At 36.0% G+C, this 20,060-nt stretch overlaps 1 protein-coding gene across 1 annotated transcript; it reads left to right on the top strand.

The window, feature by feature from the left end:
- The first annotated feature begins 93 nt into the window (after positions 1 to 93).
- Positions 94 to 15,526, top strand: tubgcp5 (tubulin gamma complex component 5). Its single transcript, XM_059341262.1, has 23 exons — positions 94 to 502; positions 597 to 650; positions 1,235 to 1,343; positions 2,408 to 2,504; positions 2,595 to 2,674; positions 3,186 to 3,321; positions 3,402 to 3,519; positions 4,104 to 4,193; positions 4,364 to 4,457; positions 4,541 to 4,793; positions 5,921 to 6,123; positions 6,214 to 6,329; positions 7,582 to 7,850; positions 8,086 to 8,284; positions 9,435 to 9,623; positions 10,013 to 10,195; positions 10,794 to 10,878; positions 11,303 to 11,423; positions 11,589 to 11,743; positions 13,633 to 13,758; positions 14,359 to 14,447; positions 14,546 to 14,646; positions 15,468 to 15,526. Exons 1-23 carry the CDS (start codon positions 369 to 371, stop codon positions 15,512 to 15,514), a joined length of 3,048 nt encoding a protein of 1,015 aa, XP_059197245.1. The 5' UTR covers positions 94 to 368; the 3' UTR covers positions 15,515 to 15,526.
- The last annotated feature ends 4,534 nt before the right edge of the window (positions 15,527 to 20,060 follow it).

Below are 20,060 nucleotides of genomic sequence, written 5' to 3'. Positions count from 1 at the left end.
TCCTATGACATGACATTAAATGCCATTAAATGACGTTCCTGCCACCCAAATTTACGGTTTTAAACATTAACTTTTGCATGGAAATAAAAAATACATTTTTGCTTCATTTTGTAGTCGCGCATGCGCATTCGCCATCATTTGTTGTTGGAGGCAAACGTCGCGCGGTGCTGAAGGAATCAATGGAGAAATAGCTAAAGCTGTCGTGTCTTTGTAATAAATGGCATTTTCTAACATTTCTTATCCGTGCTAGCTCTTTAGCTTGCAGCTTCACCAGGCGTGCACCAAGGCGGACCGATAGCTTGTTTACTTCTTCTACATGAAGACACTTGTAACGTGAAGCTAGCTGCAGCACCGCTGTCAACATCAACATGGCACACTGGACCAGCTTCGAAAAGGAGCAAGAGAGAGAAACGAAGAAGTTGATCAGATGTATCAGTGGGGTCGAGGACGAGGAAGACCAGAATTTTCAGATGGCGCTTAAATTTGCCTGGTCGAATTTCAGGTGAGGACATGGGCTAGCTTGTCAGCTACTAACATGTAAGCAAACGTTAGCTACAAGCGGCTGTGATGCTAGTAATAGTCTCGTGTCTTGACAGATTTCATCGTTTCTTGGATGTGGACAGCCATAAAGTCCAACGCAGTATAAGTGGGTGAGTAAGTCTGTGGTGCTAGTTGCTCTTGCCTCTTGGACTGTCTAGTACAGGGGCATAGCAGCTATTTCAGAAACCTATACTGTTATACAGGTGCATCTCGATACATTAGAATATCATGGAAAAGTCAATTTCCAGTAGTTCAAGTCAGATAGTCCCAACCAAGTATTGAGTGCATATAGATGGCCATACTCTTCAGAGGCCAACATTTCCATATTAAACATACTTTTTAAAATTGGTCTTTTGTAATTCTCAAATTTTTTTGAGACACAGAATTTTAAGTCTTCTATAAATGTGAGCCATAGTCATTATAATTAGAAGAAATTAAATAAATCAAGACATGCAATGTTTCATTCTGTGTGTAATGTATCTATATAATGTGTTATTTCCACATTTTGAATTTAATTACTGACATGAATAAACTTTTCTGTGATATTGTAATTTATTGAGATGCTCCTGTATTAATGTATGCTTAAAACATGATACATATGATATTGACATTAGGAAGATTGAGAGCTTTTCCATTTCCCCTCATATATAACACTCCGGGTCCTTAATACAACACTATCTGCTGTATTTTACAGCATCAATGAGAAGCTCATGGTCCACTCAGACGTTAGTAAAGCAGAAAGCTGGATGAGGCTGACTGAAGAGTTCCTGAACTCACCTTTACCAAATACAGATGGAACAAAGGTATGGCACAGACATGGACCAACAGAGAAAGAACCTAACAGCCCTCAAGATAACTTTCAGAAAATCAGAGAAAATCAGAAAATACTTTACATTACAGTTGCTTTCATTCTAGCATGTATAGACATTATAAGAAAAACAGAAATGTGTAAAAATGTGTCCTACAGAATATAACAGTCGCATAAATAATAATGCTTAAAATGGGATCGATGATTTTGTGTATTAAAGTGCAAGAATAGCATAAACAAGAATATTAGTTGACATGTGCAGTTGCAAGAAAAAGTATGTGAACCCTTTGAAATTACCTAGTTTTCTGCATTAATTTGTCATAAAATGTGATCTGATCTGCATCTAAGTCCCGGGTATAGACAAACGCAACATGCTTAACCTAATACCACACAAACAATTATAATATTCCATGTTTTTATTGAACACATCCATTAAACATTCATAGTGATGGTGGAAAAAGTAAAATATGAAAAGTAAGTTATATTCCATAATACAGAAAACTGTATCTGTTCTCTTGATGAAAATCAAAATCATTATTAAGAAAAGCCATTTTCCATGGTTTGCTTGATAATAACCAAAATCAATCATTATCAAGAAAACCATGGAAAATGGCTAGATATCAGCTCTTAAATTAAACTCTTATGAGCTATTTTTGTTTTTATCATTATTTTTGTACAAACAAATGTATCTTTAATTGTACCAGGCATTAAAGTGAACAACAAATAGAAGAAAACAAGGGTGGTGTAATAATTTTGTCCATGACCGTATGTTGATATTGAGATTATGAAATGGCCAATATCAGAATAGAGGACTTCAGCCATATTAACCAGCCGTAATTTGAGACATTATCCAAGATGACATGTAACCTGGACAGCACCATCCTGTCTCACGCTGCCTCCAGAGAACAGCTCCACTCCCACAATATCAAATAAATCTCCAATAGATCCATTTTCTTACTAGCTCATATTTCCTAAGGTTAAAAGGCACATCATCCAGACAATAGCTGTGACAAATGAAATAAATACAGATACAGAGCAATTTTCTATGTTTTTTTGCAGACTGATGCACACTACAGTGTCCTGTCACTTCTGCTCTTCTTATCGGGGTCCCCCTCAAACACAAACTTTACTGAGAGACCCAGGGTAAGGGAGGCAGGTGAGTTGATGTTTCACAGATGGTTAGTTGGAAACTTTTAAAAGTTTACAAGTCCATGTTAATCATTATCGCTTCATTTTGTGTCTGCAGAAGAAGAGGACAACTTTGACTGGGCTAAATATTTGATGGAGGGTGAGGACATAGACATTGGACCTTACCCAGACACCCCTGTGAGTAAATCATAGCCAAACCCATTCTGATGGACATGAATAACTATGATACACTCTGTTAAATGTTGTATTGTATATCGTTGTGTAAGAGCTGCAAAGCTACAGTAAAGTCAGCAATCCAGTAGGGTTGTCACGATACTAAAATTTTCAACTCGATACCGATACTCAGGAAAATATTCGATACACATTACCATTTTCGATACCACCAGGATAAAAACAAAGACCCCCAAATTTAACAGAAATAATTTTATTAACAAGTAAAATGCAACATGTAAAAATGAACAGAACCACAGGTTAAATATTTATAATAAAAAACAGTTGTGCAAAAAGAAACTGCAACTACGAGAACAAGCTGCAGATACTCAATGCTTTTGAAAATGAGTATCATATCCGGATACAACGTTTTAGTATCGATACTTTCTTGAGTATCGATACTTTTGACAACCCTACAATCCAGCAGAAATAAAGCTAGTTTAGAGGGATTTGAAATATATCCTGACTGTTTTTTTAGGAGTGGTCTGAGGAGGAGAGCGATGATGATGACAGCCAGCAGCCAATCAGCAGGGAGGACTCTGGGATCCAGCTGGACAGAACACCCCTTGAAGACCAGGACAACAACAACAAGACAGTTCCTGTCACATGGAAAGGTGATAATAACCGCCCACACAGCATCTTCATAAAAGTATCTGTATGAATAGGAAAACAATTCCAGTTTGTGTGATTCCAGTGGGAGAGCCTGACGCCCGGGCCTGGCTGGAGCAGCATGTAGTGACACCGTACTGGGTGGCTCACGCTCCTCGTTTTCCTCACAGCTTGCATTTACACTCCAACTTGCTCAACGTGTGGTAAGTAAACTGTTGCATAGAGCTTTACTTTAGCATATAGTTATCCATTGATTCATTTTAAAAATGTATTTATTAGAGGTGGCAATCAGCAGAGGCCCCCACGATACGATTTTATCCCGATACTTGAGTCATGATACGATGTTATTGCGATTCTAAGCATTTTGTGATATAGTGAGTGTTGTGATACAATATATTGCCATATAACTGCATTTTGTGTGCACAAAATGAAATTCAATCGAGAATTGTTTTGTCAAATAAGAGAAAATCCTCAGTCTATTAATATCACTTCCGTCTTTTTATTCTTCCACAATGAGAGTCAAAACCCACAGACTGACCAACAAAGTATTCAGTCAAACTGAACTGATATCAAACATGTATGGACGACAACAACTGCAGCATTTTCTCAAACTTTCCTCAACTTTGAGCTTCACTGTTCTGAATTGTTTTGAATGAAAGTGACATGATTTTCTTGTATCATGCAAGTGAAGACTGTTTATCAGTTGATCATTTTTAAAAATAGACTAGTTGGCAAAGTTTGGATATTTGTCAGTTGAAATGTTAACCTTCAGCGACTCTCTTTTCAGGGATCAGCACTTGTATAACACTGATCCATTGTATCTGCCCGAAGAAAAGGCCTTTGTCACAGAGACTCAAGTAATACGGGAGACAATATGGTAAGATGTAATGATGCTGTGGTGTGACTCACTTCATTGTACAAACTCTTATAAACAACTTTTTATTACCTTGTAGATCCCCAAACATTTCAGTGCTTGTCTGATTTACAGGCTCATATTACCACCTTGATTTTTGTGTATCATAAAGTTGAGCTTGTGTTATGTTGCAGGCTTCTCTCTGGGGTTAAGAAACACTTTATATTCCAACATCATGATGGAAAAGTGTCAGTGAGGAACAACGTGGTGGTAACTCATCTGACCAGTGTAAGTTAAAATCTGAATATTGTTGGTGTTATATCTTTAAAAAAGTGTCTCCTGTCACAGTGTTTTCTCTTTCTGTGCTGCAGAACTGTCTGCGCTCTGTACTGGAGCATATTGCTGTGTACGGGCAGGCTGTGTTCAGGCTGCAGAGGTTCATAGACGAGGTGACGGGATACAGCTCAGAGCCTTGCCCACCGGGCTCCGGTTCCTCACACGGCTCCAAGAAGGGCTCTGAGCCTCCCTTCAGGACCTACCAGGCTTTTGTGTGGGCACTCAACAAGTACTTTACCAGCTTCAAAGAGGAGCTGACCACAATTGAGAAAGAGCTCATATGCAATGGCAAGTACAAGTATGTTTAGAAGGTGAAAATTGTTGGGTAACCCTGGATAGGATGCTGTAACTCTCCTCTAAAGTTAAGGCTGGCTTTGTTACTGTTCACGTTTGAACTTCCCTAAACTTTAGTCTCTGTGTAATAACAAAAATGTAATTTCAGTTGTAAAAATTAAGTACACTAGGGCTGGGCAATATGGACCAAAAGTCATATCCCGATATATTTAGGCTGAATATCGATATACGATATATATCTCAATATTTTTATCTCAAAGTGAGAGCAAATGTTCAGTCAAAGTCAAATATGACATGTCACTAGTAGTTTTATTGAAACCATTTATTTAAGTGAACATAAATATTGTATAACAACAGGAGTACCTTTTTTAAAAATCAAAGCTACATAAAGTGCACATTTAAATAAAAAATATCTTAAATAAAAATACCCTATGAAATTAAATAGGCCAATGTTTTTCTGAAATAAATATATTTATATGAGAAACTTATCTAGAAGCTAAATATGACAAACCCTAGTAAGGGTGGCATTTATATATAAAGAAAGAAAAAAAATTGAACAATATCGATATATGCGATATGGCCTAATTCCGTATCACTTTTAAAAATATATCGATATATTTTCTGTATCGATATATCGCCCAGCCCTAGTACAAACACGCACTTCTGTGCATATGAATATATTATGCATATGTGTAATTTTTTTCTGGCTTTTTAATGAATATTACAGTGACTATATGTCTTCTACCACTTATACTATACTGTATATGTATATTTATTCATTGATCATACTACTTCATGCAACAACTTATTTAACCTATTTAACATGCTAAAATATATTTTCTAAAATGTGAAATATATGTAAAATGCAAAGTAAGAAAACAAACAAACACAAAAATATGTATTAATAATAAATGCAAAATAGCAGAAACGTATGTATATACTGGTGTATATGTCTTATTTTTTATATTCTCATTCTGTCTTCTATATCTATGTGTATGTATCTTGAGCTGCTGTGACAACAAAATTTCCCCACTGTGGGATGAATAAAGTCTTATCTTAACTTACAACTAGTTAAGAGTATTAGATTAATGAGGGATTTTTTTCTTATGCCTCTTCTGCAGATGAGACGGTGACCCTGTCTGCAGTTCTGGAGCGACTCAACCCTCACTTGGCACAGATCAAAGTTCTGCACAAAGTCTTCTGCACAGGGGTCGCCGAAGTCCCCCCTGAGACCCCGAATGTGGTGCGGGCCTCTCACCTGCTCAACACCCTGTACAAAGCTATCATAGAGTATGACAGCGTCGGGGAAGCATCAGCGCAAGCGGTGAGTCGGTCCTGAGTGTAATATAAAGCTCTGTGAATTCAACACACAAAGGAAACGATGATCACATCTGTGTGTCATCTTGTCTTCCAGGTGGCCTTGCTGTTTTCTCTGTGGACGGAGACAGTCAGACCGTATCTGGAGATTGTGGATGAATGGATCGTTCACGGCCATCTGTTTGACCCCGCAAAAGAGTTCATCATCCAGAGGTACGTAGTGGAGATTGTTGAACCTGAAGAATCTAGCTACTAGGGATGGGAATAATTAATCGATGAATGATTAATGGTCGTTAAGAATTTGGTCGATCACGTGTGTATTTTTTTATTTTTATTTTATCTATGACTGCGTATCAATACTCACTGAACTGAAACACGGCTGAGAATTAAGTTGGATAAAGCTACAGTTTGCAAACTGAAAGTTGCAATAACAATTATAAAACACACAGAAATATTATTAATTGGAGCAAAACTAGCTTACTGTATCAAACCTTGCTAGCATGAGTTTTATCCTAAACTTATTTAAACACAAAACACACTTAAATATGCAAGATTACTGTGAAAACTAACCTCATGCCTCTTCGGGGGCTAAAACATAAAACATTGAACTCCTTGACCTTATCTTTATAGTTTAATCTCACCTCCGGCTCGTTAAGAAGAGTAAGAAGGAGTCGCTGGATTTGTCTCCAGTCACTTTCTTGAAAAATAGTCACTAAGAGGGTCTGAAAAGTTGCTAAATTTAGCAACAAAGTTGGGAGCACTGCTTCGCCGGTGGCGGGTTATTATCGAGGTAGATAAGATGCTAGATAAGATCGGTTTGACGTAAAAGAATCGTCGATCCCGCAAAATTAAGGAAATCCGCGCCGATCGATTGATCGGTTCACCCCTAGTTAAAACCACTCCCTCCTACTATATCCCAGTGGCAGGAGAGTGAAAAAGGTATATGTGATAGAGGAGATAATGGCTCACCTTCATCTTAAGATGGACATTTTCACAACAAGCAAATACTTAAATCTACCAATGTGAAACATTGTCAAACTATGCTACCTCAGAACTGTCCAAGTGTATTTGTGATTTAGAAGAATGTCATAAACAGACCAGTGAGCCTAAAGTTTTTGCCAAACTGTTATTTGTTTGACAAAGTTTAACTTTGTTTAGTTGTTTTTTCATATGCATGTAACAGAAAGAAAAATCGAATGTAAACCAAAAGATGTGTAAATACATATGAACACAAATAAATACTTGGTTCAAAATAAAAGCATCCGTTATCAAAACTGGCTTTTGCATAGTACTGTATATATATCTTTTATTTTGCCTATGTATGTAGCGATTAAACAATTAATTGATCGTTAATGTTATAGACGCTTGAGTTGACAGGTTTCTTCCAAACGCACATCCCTACTACCTACTTTACAGTAACTGACAGAGACATTTGATTTGCTGGATTTTTCTTTTTCTCACTCAGGAACAAGGACGTCCCAGTCAACCATAGAGACTTCTGGTACGCCACTTACACGCTGTACAGTATTTCTGAGACGGTGGAGAACGAGGAGAAGCTGAATGATTCAGCCAGCGGGAGCTCTGGAGGGGATCAGGGCTCCAGTAACAGGCAGCTCACCATGGTGTCCTTCCTCAAACCCGTGCTTAAGCAGATCATCATGGCCGGAAAGTCCATGCAGCTGCTGAAAAATCTGGACTGCAAGGAGACTGAGCAGTCTGAGAGATCCTCCAGAGGTCAGTACTGGTGCACCACAGCCAATTCAGGTTTCAGGTTTTTATTTTCTTTCTGAACAGGCCACTGCTCCTTGCATGGTGTGTTCACTTGTGTGTAAAAAAAGGATGGGTTAAATGCAGAGGTTGAATTTCCCCATTGTGGGATTAATAAAGTAATCTTCTTCTTCTTCTTCTTCAGGGCAGTTTTCACTTCAGTTGCTGTATTTTTTTAACAGTGTCAAATTTGGCATTGCAGATGCAGAGAGGAAGAGTGTATACACACTGTTTCTGGAGTCAGTGCAGTCACGCCTTTGCAGCCAGGACGTGTCGCCTACAGACACAGTAACTGAACAACAGGCCACTAAGAGGAGCCTTATAAAGATGCAGTCCATCGTTGCACAGCACCTGGAGATCGAAGACGTCCATGATCCGTTGCTGGCCATCAACTTTGCCCGGTAGGTAGTTTACACTGCATGATGTTAGCCCTGATTTTCCCACCGAGAGTTTTTGGAGATCACCAACAAATGCCCCAGATCAGAAGCCAATTGGTGCTATGTGTGAATTTTGATCTGAGACATGTGCAGCAGATGCCCAAGAGATATCTAGAAGGTTAATAATTATGAATAATACATTTGATACAAACCAAATGTCAATCAATTCCATAATTAATTATGAACTTTTTGTTTGTGTGGTGCCGCCTAGAGGTGAAATGTAATGAAATTGAATATGTGAGCTCAGTGTAAACACCTGAACATGTGTAGTGAATTTTAGGTTGATATCTCAATGTGTTCATGAGTTACTGAAAATGTTTGTAGAACAACCTGTTTTCATTAAATTGATTGGCTTGTAAGAACAGGACAGTCTGTGGTCTAGAGGTTGGCAATTGGGCTTGAACTGCAGGGTCCAAGGACTGACAGGTCAAGGACTGAAGTGCCCTTGAGCAAGGCATCTACCCCCCAATAGTTTCTGATGCGTTGTTGAAAATAGGATTCTGATAAAAAATGTAGTAAAAGTCGCAAATTTTTAGAGCAGAAGACCAACAGCATTGCTGCCCTGTAATGGTCACGCTGTGATTTTGTGAGGATCTCTTCTAAAAAAAGGTTTTGTCTTAAGTCTGTAGAATTCACGCAGCATGATGCTTAATTTGGAAATGTATTTACACATATTTTACGTTTAACAAATATTACACCTACTGCGATTTGCATTCTGCACTGGTCCATATTGTGATTTTGATTGAAGCCTTAGCTTTAAGATACACCATTGTAAGACAGTTGTGTGATCAGTAATGCAACCTGATAACTTCGAAGGTCCTATATGTAAGAGATATCTCTTCAGACTACTAGTGCGACTTGTTCTTCTCAGAAATAAACAATCAAACAAATAAAAACACCAGAATTCAAACACGAAAAACACTCTTGTAATCCCCAGCTGTTATCCTTTCAAGAATGAAGCTTAAAGCTTCAATTTAGCCATTATTACATAAAGCCTTTTTGCAACTGCTCCATTTATAATCTCTCAAATGTCCAAAGATTAAATGTATATTTTTGTCCTAGACTTGTTTGTTTTAAAAAATCTGAATTAGCTCTGCTCTGTGTCCCCCCTCAGGCTGTACTTGGAGCAGAGTGACTTCCACGAGCGTTTCTCCGGGGGCGATTTCATCGTGGACCGCTCATCTCAGGCTGTCACCTGCCAAACATTTGAGCTCACGCTGCGCTCCTGCCTCTACCCCCACATCGAGAGGAGGTACATCGAGTGCTGCGGCAACCTCATGAAGACCTTGAAAAAAGACTACAAGTAAGAATCACTTTTGCTCGTATGTGTGAGGACTTTTTTTTTTTTGTTACAGCATATATAGTCATGGGAAAATGATTAGACCACCCTTGTTTTCTTAAATTTCTTGTCCATTTTAATACCTGGTACAACTAAAGGTACATTTGTTTGGACAAATATAATGAAAACAACAAAAATAGCTCATAAGAGTTTAATTTAAGAGTTGATATCTAGCCATTTTCCATGGTTTTCTTGAGAATGATTTTGTTATATACTATTTTTGTTGTTATCATAATATTTGTCCAAACAAATGTACCTTTAGTTGTAAAAATGAACAAGAAATTGAAGAAAACAATGGTCTTATAATTTTTTCCATGACTGTAGATAATTTGAGTTAATTAATGTCTCCACAGGCTGTTGGAATACCTCCAAGCTATGAGGAACTACTTCCTGCTGGAGGCTGGAGACACAATGTACGACTTTTACACAGCCATCTTTGAAAAGGTGCAGGAGAAGGAGAGCTGGCAGCAGCCGTCTTTTCTCAACGCTCAGCTGCAGGAGGCAGTAGGACAGCGCTGCCCTGAGGACAGCAGCAGGTACTACATGTATTTATAAGATAAGATAAGATATGACTTTATTTATCCTGCATAGGGAAATGTAGTTGTCACAGCAGCTCAAGATTCAGTCACATAGATATAGAAGACAGAATAAGAATATAAAAAATAAGACATATACATACATTATATACACATTACATACATACATACATACATACATACATACATACATACATACATATATATGTACATACACATTTCTGCTATTTGGCATTTATTGTTGATATATATTTTTTGTGTTTGTTTGTTTTTCTGAATGTGCTTTGCATTTTACAGATATTGCGCATTGGAGAAAATATATTTTAGCGTGTTAAATAGGTTCAATCATTTGTTACATGTAGTAGTATGAACATAAATGAATAGATATAATTAAATATATGCAGTGATATATACAGTCTAGTATATATATGTATATATATATATATATATATATATACATACATACATATATAATACAGGAAATAATACAGAAGGCCTAATGTGGTCGGATGTAAACAGAGATAAGTGAAGAATCACATTGAAGGTTTATTATGGATTTTTTTTTTTATAGCTTTTTTCATTATTTCATGTTCTCTAGGTTGTCAGTCTTCTTAGAGACCATGGACCCTGCCAGGAAAAAACATCCTGTGAATAATCTAGAAGTGCTAACTCTGGGTTACAAGGTAAGCAACATGAATATATGTGTTTACATTTGTTCATGCTTTTTCAAACTGCCATTTACTGATTGTACTCTGCACCACGGTAATAATAGTTTTGGATTTTACATTAGTTTTAGTTTTAAATTTTGCTGTGAATTTTTGTAATGGGGTTTTTGTAAGGTGTGAGATACAAAAAGGTCACAATAAATGTTGCCTTTATTTCCTTCCTATCCTCAGCCCCAATAAGGTAATGTATGAATGTATGAAAAAAGTTGTTAAAGATTAAAACAAAGGACATTTTCACTATAATTTTAGTTAGTTTTGTAACCACACAATACATTTTCAGTTAGTTATTATTTTTATTTCAGTAAACGAAAATGTTTTTTAAATTCTAGTTTTGGTTATTTTGTTAGTTTTTGTTAAACTATAATAACCTTGCGCTGCACAGGTTCCCTGGCCTGTCGACATTGTGATCAGCTCTGAGTGCCAGAAGATCTACAATCAAGTGTTTCTCCTCCTGCTGCAGATTAAATGGGCCAAATATAGTTTGGACACACTGCGGTTCAGTGGTACGAGTTACTGCTGCACTTTAAAATCAGCAAAATACTACATTGTCAAAAATAAAGCTCCAATAGATTAATTGAAATGTATGAAAACAACTTGATCGTATTCTATCCTTTGTGTATCTTGCAGTGCTGTTTTTTTAACATGTGAATGATGTTTGTTTGTTTTAGATTTCACAGATGTCACTAAGAAACTGGAGGAAGCAGCTCTGGCTGAGGAAGTAAAAGTCAAAGAGCCTATAAATCAGCAGATTCACCGGATGTGTCTGCTGCGGGTCAAACTCATGCACTTTGTCAACAGCCTTCACAACTACATCATGACCCGGGTGAGACAAGTCACAGAGTACCGAGCCTTTTCACAGCAGATATTTAAACTCATTGTAGTGGTTGAAGCCCAGAAGACCTTGGTTTTACACTTGTTAATTTACTTGACAAGGAAAAAACTCCCACAGTATTCTGATGTAAAAACAATGTAAAATGTAAAAATCTTTATTCCACAGTTCTGTTCTACAAGAGTGTTCAATGTTGATTTCCCCTATCAATAACTATAACTGCGGTAAGGAAACCATGTAGCTCGGTCCCTCTGCGAGCCTCAAGTAATGGAACTTACTTCAAAGCCTGTGGCCCAAAAAAAACAAGAAATCTTTTCTCTTAAAGTAACAGTAACCTGCTTTCCTGCTCAGAACAAAGGGTACAAAAATGACATCTTCATACAAATATTATTCTTATATGAACATGAATTACAGGTGCATCTCAATAAATTAGAATATCATAGAATAGTTTATTTATATCAATAATTCAATTCAAAAAGTGGAAATGACACATTATATAGACCCATTACACACAGAATGAAACATTTCATGTCTTAATTTATTTAATTTCTTCTAATTACAATGATTATGGCTTAAATTTAATGAAGACCTAAAATTCGGTGTCTCAAAAAAAATGTTAATATTACAAAAGACCGATTTTAAAAAGTATGTTTAATATGGAAATATTGGCCTCTGAAAAGTACATCTAATTATGTTTATCTGACTGATTTAACTTAACATAGAACACACTGAAATTGTTCCTATTTATTAACTTGTACTTCTATAAATGTAACTTGGCTCCAACACTTATCACAACATGAACAGCACAGGTGTCGCTAATAACATTAATGACGCACAATAACCAGAACCACCAGAGCAGCTAAATTGAATTTGGCCCTCATTCATTTGGACGTTTCACAGAAGGAAAAGCACATGTGTAAAGAATAGAATCTCTTCCACAGAGAAGGCTTATCACACTGTTGCACATATTCATAATTTTATTTTGAAAAAATATGATTTTATATTATTGGTATAGCACTGTTGTTTCAAATGTTTCAACTACTATTTACGCTGTAGGTAAAATGAAAGACTATTCTGAAAAGACACAATGATGGTACATTGAAAACACAGTTGCTGATTTGTGAAAGCTATGTTCTGCTTTATTCTTAATACAGTAAATGCAGATTTCACAATCTTTCTCATACCTGGACTATGTTAGACCAAGTCCAGATAGAAAACCACTGTACCTAGGCTGCTCAAATCTGGACTAGATTATCTCAGAAAAGGCTAAAAACTATTTAAGAACAGCAGGAATAAACACAAATGTGATTCAATATGTACAGGCATGGAAAAAAATTATTAGACCCTTGTTTTCTTCAATTTCTTGTTCATGTAATGCCTGGTAGAACTAAAGGTACATTTGTTTGCACAAATATCATAACAACAAAAAGAGCTCATAAGAGTTTAATTTAAGAGCTGATATCTAGCCATTTTCAATGGTTTTCTTGTTAATGATTTTGTTGTTTATTATAAAGAAAACCATGGAAAATGTACCTTTAGTTGTACGAGGCATTGGAATGAACAAATTGTGGAAAACAATGGTCTAATAATTTTTTCCATAACTGTATATCTATATGATATCTGATTTACTTGTCTGTCGCCGGGTTTGCAGCAATACATGTGATATAAAAATTGACAGCTATCACCCATCTACGCTGGAATGTAATAATTTGCATACAAACTAAAAAGGGTGGTACACAACATTCAGAACATTAATTTAACAGCAAGCGGCTATTTGCTATGTAAAGATATAGTGGAGTAATGGCGTACAGACCAAAGAATAAAGTCACTCAGCATTAGCTGTTAGGCATTAACATAAAATCTGTCTGTATTGTCTCTTGCAGATTCTGCACAGCACAGGACTGGAGTTTCAGCATCAGGTACAGGAAGCAAAGGACCTGGACCAGCTGATCAAGATTCACTACAGATATTTGGCAACTATTCATGACCGTTGCCTCCTGAGGGAGAAGGTAAACAGCTCTCACAGGGTTAACTGAAGATCTGGTTGAGGCCAGGTATTGTTAGCTATACACTTCAATGGTATTTGCTTAAATATTGAATTATCTATCAGCTCAGGCAATGCTTTTCGAGCTAAGGAAATAAGATAAGATGTGACTTTATTTATCTCTCAGTGGGGAAATTTAGTTGTCACAGCAGCTCAAGATACAGACTTATAGACTAAAGTACTTTGCATTTTTACAGATGTTGCACATAAATATATTTTAGCATGTTAAATAGGTTTTTTTGCATGTAGTAGTAAGCACTTAAATTAATATGTATATTTAAATATATAAGTGGTATATGACAAATAAAATAGAAAAGATGCAGAAGTCCTGTGTGTTAACTGTTTTTACTGTGTTTACTGTTGGGGATCATTGAATGAATAGTGAATGAATAAGTGAATTTCACTTCTTCTGTGAAATATTTTCATGATATCATCTTGTAATCTTGTTATGTTATTGTATTCCCTGTTCAGACTGAGGCAGCTCCGTTTGGGCAAGCTTCCTACATGCATTTATGACACTCTATACATCCACTGTTCATCCAACAATGCTGTTGTGTTTTTTCAGGTCAGTTTTGTGAAGGAAGCAATAATGAAGGTCCTCAATCTGGTCCTCATCTTCTCTGACCGGTGGCAAGCTGGATTTGGAGCCTGGAAGTAAGAGCTTTTTAATATGAACTGGAGAGAAATTAAACCTAAGATGTAACTTGTGTGCTGTAGCTTTATTAACAATGTTCGTGTTTTTTCACTTTCAGGATCGAGTCCATCGATAAAATGGAATCTGATTTCAAAAACTGTCACATGTTCCTTGTGACGATACTGAACAAGGCTGTGTGTCGAGGCTCCTTCCCTCATTGTAAGTAAAACACGGATCCAGGCCTTTGACTTCCAATAAACTACTCGTTGTGATGCTCTGCTCGTAGGGATGGGAATAATTAATCGATGATCAATAAATTGTCATTAAGAGTTTGCTCGATCACGTGGAATTTAAAATTGGTTTGTGTATTTTTTTATTTAAGTTTTATCTCTGACTGCGTATCAGTGCTCACTGAACTGAAACACAGCAGAGCGTTCAGTTCTGCGGACGTACGTCAATAAGCCAATGAGCTGAGAATTAAGTTGGAATAAGCTGCAGTTTGCAAACTGAAAGTTGCAATAACAATTATAAAACATGCAGAAATACAAGATAATTAATTTGAGCAAAGCTAGCTTACTGTATCAAACATTTAATTTTATCCAAAACGTATTTAAAGATAAAACACACTTAAATATGCGAGATTACTGTGAAAACTAACCTCATGCCTCTTCAGGGGCTAAAACATAAAACATTGAACTTCTTGACGTTATCTTTACAGTTTAATCTCACTTGAGTTAGTTTTACGATCGACAGGAAGTCTCTTTTCGTCCTTTCAAAATAAAAGTGTACGTTATCGAACAGGCTTTTGCATAGTACTGAATATTTATCATTTATTTTACCCATGTATGCAGGTTTTTGTACATACTTGGGTATGGATTAAAAAAACATAGTCATTAATCGATTAATTGATCATTAACGTTATAGATGCTCAAGTTGGCAGGTTTCTTCCAAACGCCCATCCCAATCTGCTATATTTTTATGTTAGCCCTTATGGACAGTTAGGAATAATTGCCTGTTCTTTGCTTTCCCTCCTTGTGCAGTGGAGTCTCTGGCCCTGTCTCTGATGGCGGGCTTCGAGCAGTGCTGAAGAACCGTGCATGTGTCCATTTTGACGAGATTGACTGAACTCCACTGTTTGCTTCTCCGCCTCATCGCTGTCTGTTCTTTGACTGCTGTCATTGTTTATGATGATGTGCAACATGTGATGTCACTGTCTGCTCCGACGGTCGGAGACGGACTTGGACTACGATGTGATGTTTGAAGATTAACCGTGTCTGTCTAGGACTATAGTCAAACCAGCTACTTGTGAACATACATCAGCTTCTGTATTTAAAAAACGTTTGTATAAAAGTGTTTTTTTAAGAGATATTATGTTGAATGTTAATAATGTGTGTACATATATAAAGCACAATAAATCTTGCACAGTGATGTAAATATATGCCATGTTGTCTTTCAACATAATGTAAAATTGCTTTACAATAAAAGTTTATTAGGGCCCGAGCAGGCAACAACCTGCGAGGTCCCTATTGTATTTCGAATGATTTTTTTTTTTCTTCTTCCCAAATGATCGCATTTTTCACTGCCTGAACATACCCCAAAACTCATGAAACTTTAAATATAAGTCACACCTGGCGAACATTTTTATAATCTATTGTCATCCTGAATTTCCACCACTAGGTGGCGCTATAATAAAGGAAAGTGCGTTAGTGGCTAATAACTCCCACATACTTTATCGCACATTCAAAAACCTTATATCCACGCGTTCACTGAGTTGTGCTGAATCTCGTGATATAGGCCACGCCCTTTTTCGCAAATTTGCGAAATGTCGTAAACATACTTTTTCGAACTCCTGGCAATTTCATCGTTTTGCACCAAACTTTGCACACAGCATCTATGGACCCTCATAACAAAAAGTTATTAAAATAATTTTGATAACTGACTTGATACTCAAGTTATTAAATAACAACTTCCTGCAGGTGGCGCTATTTTAAACACAAAACATGAAGTGTTGCATATCTCCACATTGGTGTGTCTGAATGACATGAAACTCCATGACATGAAAACCCTGAGGCTCTGTGCAAAATTTTGGCCGATGACCACTAGGTGGCGCTCTTTAAATTGAAGTATTTTATATTTATACTCTAAATTGGTTGGTCGGATTAACACCAAACTTGGTATACTTATTGTCAATGCCCTCCTGAGGATAACCCTTGAAGGTTTTATTGATCGGCCCCTAGGTGGCGCTCTGGTGGCAGTCTAATTTAATATTTGGCACTGTGTCCAGACCATAAGACTTAAGACAATGAAATTCATTATCATTATCATGTTTTTTTTATCTTTTTATCTATGTTATTTACTTCATACTGCAAACAAAATCTACCTCTGGGTACAAATGGAGTCCTCATACACACACACAAAAGAGGCACATATCACACATCATTCAACTTAAGACAGTGGGAGTTAAGAAATGGCAAGTTAAATAAAAAAAATGATTAAAAATTATTAAAAGTTCTTAGAGGTCCAGACTATACTTAGATATTGATGCGAACTAAAATACGAATAGCAAATAGAATAGAAAAATAAACAAAATAAAACAGCAAAATAAAATAAAACTTGTTTTGGCTGTAAAAAACGTAGATAAAGGTTAAAATGTATATCTAGAAATAGTAAAAACATACATAAAAGCAACAATAAATAAACACCTGTGCAAAGCATAGCAGGGACAAAACTGTTTTTGTGTCTTTTTATTCTACACCTAGGGATTGTAAACCTACGCCCAGAGGGGAGGAGCTGAAACTCTGTTTTTGCATTTTTCAATGAGAGGTTGCCATCGGTGTGTGTGCGTTACAGGGGCCAGTCTATACCACCCCTATGAATTTCATTGCCTTAAGTGTTATAGTGTGGCCACAGTACCAAATATGAAATTAGACTGCCACCACAGTGCCACCTAGGGGCTGATCAATAAAAACTTAAAGGGTTATCCTCAGGAGAGCATTGACAATAGTTGGACCAAGTTTTGTATAATAATGCACAAACTATCCCTTTAATCCTCATACAGTGTCTGAAGGAGGACTCTTAACTGATATGTATTAGTTAGAAGAGGCAGGTAGCAATGGTGGAAAGTAATTATGTACATTTACTCAAGTACTGGACTTAAAGTACAATTTTGAGGTACTTTTATGTACATTTTATGTAACTTTATACTTCTACTCCACTACATTTTGAGACATATATTGTACTTTTTATTCATCTACATTTAGCTGACAGCTTTACTTACTTTTCAGGTCAAGATTTAAAATGAAAAACATGATACATTTAAAATGATTACCCATTTTTATAAATTAAACCACTTAAAAGTTTATTAGGTAGTTAAAATGAGCGGAGTGGAGTCTTTTCACAGTGTGGTATTAGTACTTTTACTGAAGTAAAGGATCTGAACACTTCTTCCACCACTGTCTTTTTTACTTCTTTACTTTTTTTTAAACTTTTTTTTTTTTAATTTATTTTTCTTTCTTTATTTTAATTTTTAATTTTTTAATTTTGTATTATTTTGTATTATGTTGTATTATTATGTATTATTTTTTATTTAATTATTATTTTTTCTGCGCTCCTGCGCATTGCGCATCCTTTTCTTCGCTTCTGCGCATGCGCGGCTTTTTTCCGCTTCTGCGCATGCGCGGTTTTCGGCGCAGAAGCGCAGAAAATAATAAAAAATAAATAAAAAATATTAATAATTTTTTTTTTTTTTTAAATAAAGAAAAAAAAATAAATGTAAAAAAAAAGTTACAAAAAAAAGTAAAGAAGTAAAAAAGACAGTGGTGGAAGAAGTGTTCAGATCCTTTAATTCAGTAAAAGTACTCGACGGCAGCATGCCCCGACACGCATGTACTGCGAGGGCCCTAAGTACATTTACTCAAGTACTGTACTTAAGTAAAATTTTGAGCCACTTGTACTTTACTTTAGTATTTCCATTTTATGTAAATTTATACTTCTACTCAATATTGTACTTTTTACTCCACTACATTTAGCTGACAGCTTTAGTGACTTTAAAGTGATAAGATAGTTGAAATGAGCCCTCTCTTGAGAAAATGATGCTTATATAAATGCATCAATACAGATAATCCAATAATGTATTTGGAATATATAAAACAATCTGAGTGGGCGCATTCTGCAAAACAAGTACTTTTACTTTTGATACTTAACTCTATGGTACACATTATGATGCCATTTAGGAAAAAAATGTTTGGAGTGTTTTTGCCTTAAAAAAGACTAAATAAACATAATCTGCAAAAACAAATTAAGAAGTTTTTGGGGTTTGTTGCCTGTAGGCAACATTGTACCAGAACGGTGCACACATGAAAAAATTAGTTTTTAAATTAATTTTAACATAATTTATTCAATAAACATGAGTAAAAGATTAAGTAGATTCAACAGGGTACAATACAAAACATTTTAAATTTAAAAACATTACAAATGGAACTTTTTTAACCAGTTTCCTGTCTGAATTTTGCCTGTAGGCAACATTGTACCATTGAACCAACGACCCATTGAAATAAATGTCTTGAACAGTCTAAGGGTATGAAACTATCAAAAATTAAGGTTTACTCAACTATCAGTAGGAATATTTTTTTTTTCAGATGGAAAAGGGCCAGAAAATTAAGTTTTGAGTGATTTTTTTTGTGGCGCAAAATGGCAAAGCTGTTTACTTTGGAAAAGTCTGCAAAATAGGGTTTCAATATGGCCTCCTGGAGATCATGTGACAAATTAAAGCATTGCTATTGGTTCCCTATACTCTTCCCTCTTTTTTAAAGTATGACATCACTCAAAAACACCGTACCATAGAGGGTTAAAGCACATTTTGATGCTGATACTTTTGTACTTTTACTTCAGTAAGTTTTGAATGCAGGGCTTTTACTTGTAGTGGAGTAATTTCACAGTGTGGTATTAATACTTTTACTTAAGTAAGGGATCTGAATACTTTTTCCACCACTGCCAAACATATTGCACCTGATACCTGCAGCCTACAAGACAGTCCTTGTGACGAAAGAATCGATACACAACTGATGTTAACGGTCATTTATGTTTATTGTATATTTCAAGATATTTCTAGCAGAATAAAATCTCACTTGATTTGCTTTATTTGGGTAAAACAATAACTACAGGGTAATGGAAACTAAATTACAGCAGTATTGACCTTGGTTATTTCCAGCCAATGGGTGACTTGTGCTTACTGACAATGAACATGTTTACATGTTTTAATAAAAAATAAAATAAAAAATCATGCTTTTTCATCATGCTGTCTGTCTGAATAAACATGTATGCAATGTTTTAGCACCTGTGCCTTTAAGCCCCGCTCCTGAAAAAGCCCAGTCAGCATGCTAACATGGAGTTTACTGGAAATCAGAACCCTGGATCAGTGTTTTAATACTGACAGTAGAATTCACCTTCTACTAATGAAGCACTAGTGGGTCACTAGTAAATTTGTTAAATATATTATTATAGCATGAAACACCAACTTTGCTGAAAGATGTAATTAAAAAAAATCATAGGGAGAAAACATGAATATATTAAATATGGCAACCTATTCTAGACTATTTCAACAAGTTCAATCCATGACTGGTAAGTGATTACAC

This window comes from Centropristis striata, chromosome 9 (genome assembly GCF_030273125.1).
Source record: "Centropristis striata isolate RG_2023a ecotype Rhode Island chromosome 9, C.striata_1.0, whole genome shotgun sequence".
NCBI lineage: Eukaryota > Metazoa > Chordata > Actinopteri > Perciformes > Serranidae > Centropristis > Centropristis striata.
Note: the sequence above shows the minus strand (reverse complement) of the source record. Positions and strands in the feature narration are given on the sequence as shown.

What these genes read in the sequence shown, in the direction of transcription:
- tubgcp5 (XM_059341262.1), top strand. Translation starts at nt 369, where the DNA reads ATGGCACACTGGACCAGCTTCGAAAAGGAGCAAGAGAGAGAAACGAAG. An exon ending in CTGGCCATCAACTTTGCCCG is followed by an intron (nt 8,285 to 9,434) that starts GTAGGTAGTTTA and finishes GTCCCCCCTCAG; the next exon opens with GCTGTACTTGGAGCAGAGTG. An exon ending in GTTGCCTCCTGAGGGAGAAG is followed by an intron (nt 13,759 to 14,358) that starts GTAAACAGCTCT and finishes GTGTTTTTTCAG; the next exon opens with GTCAGTTTTGTGAAGGAAGC.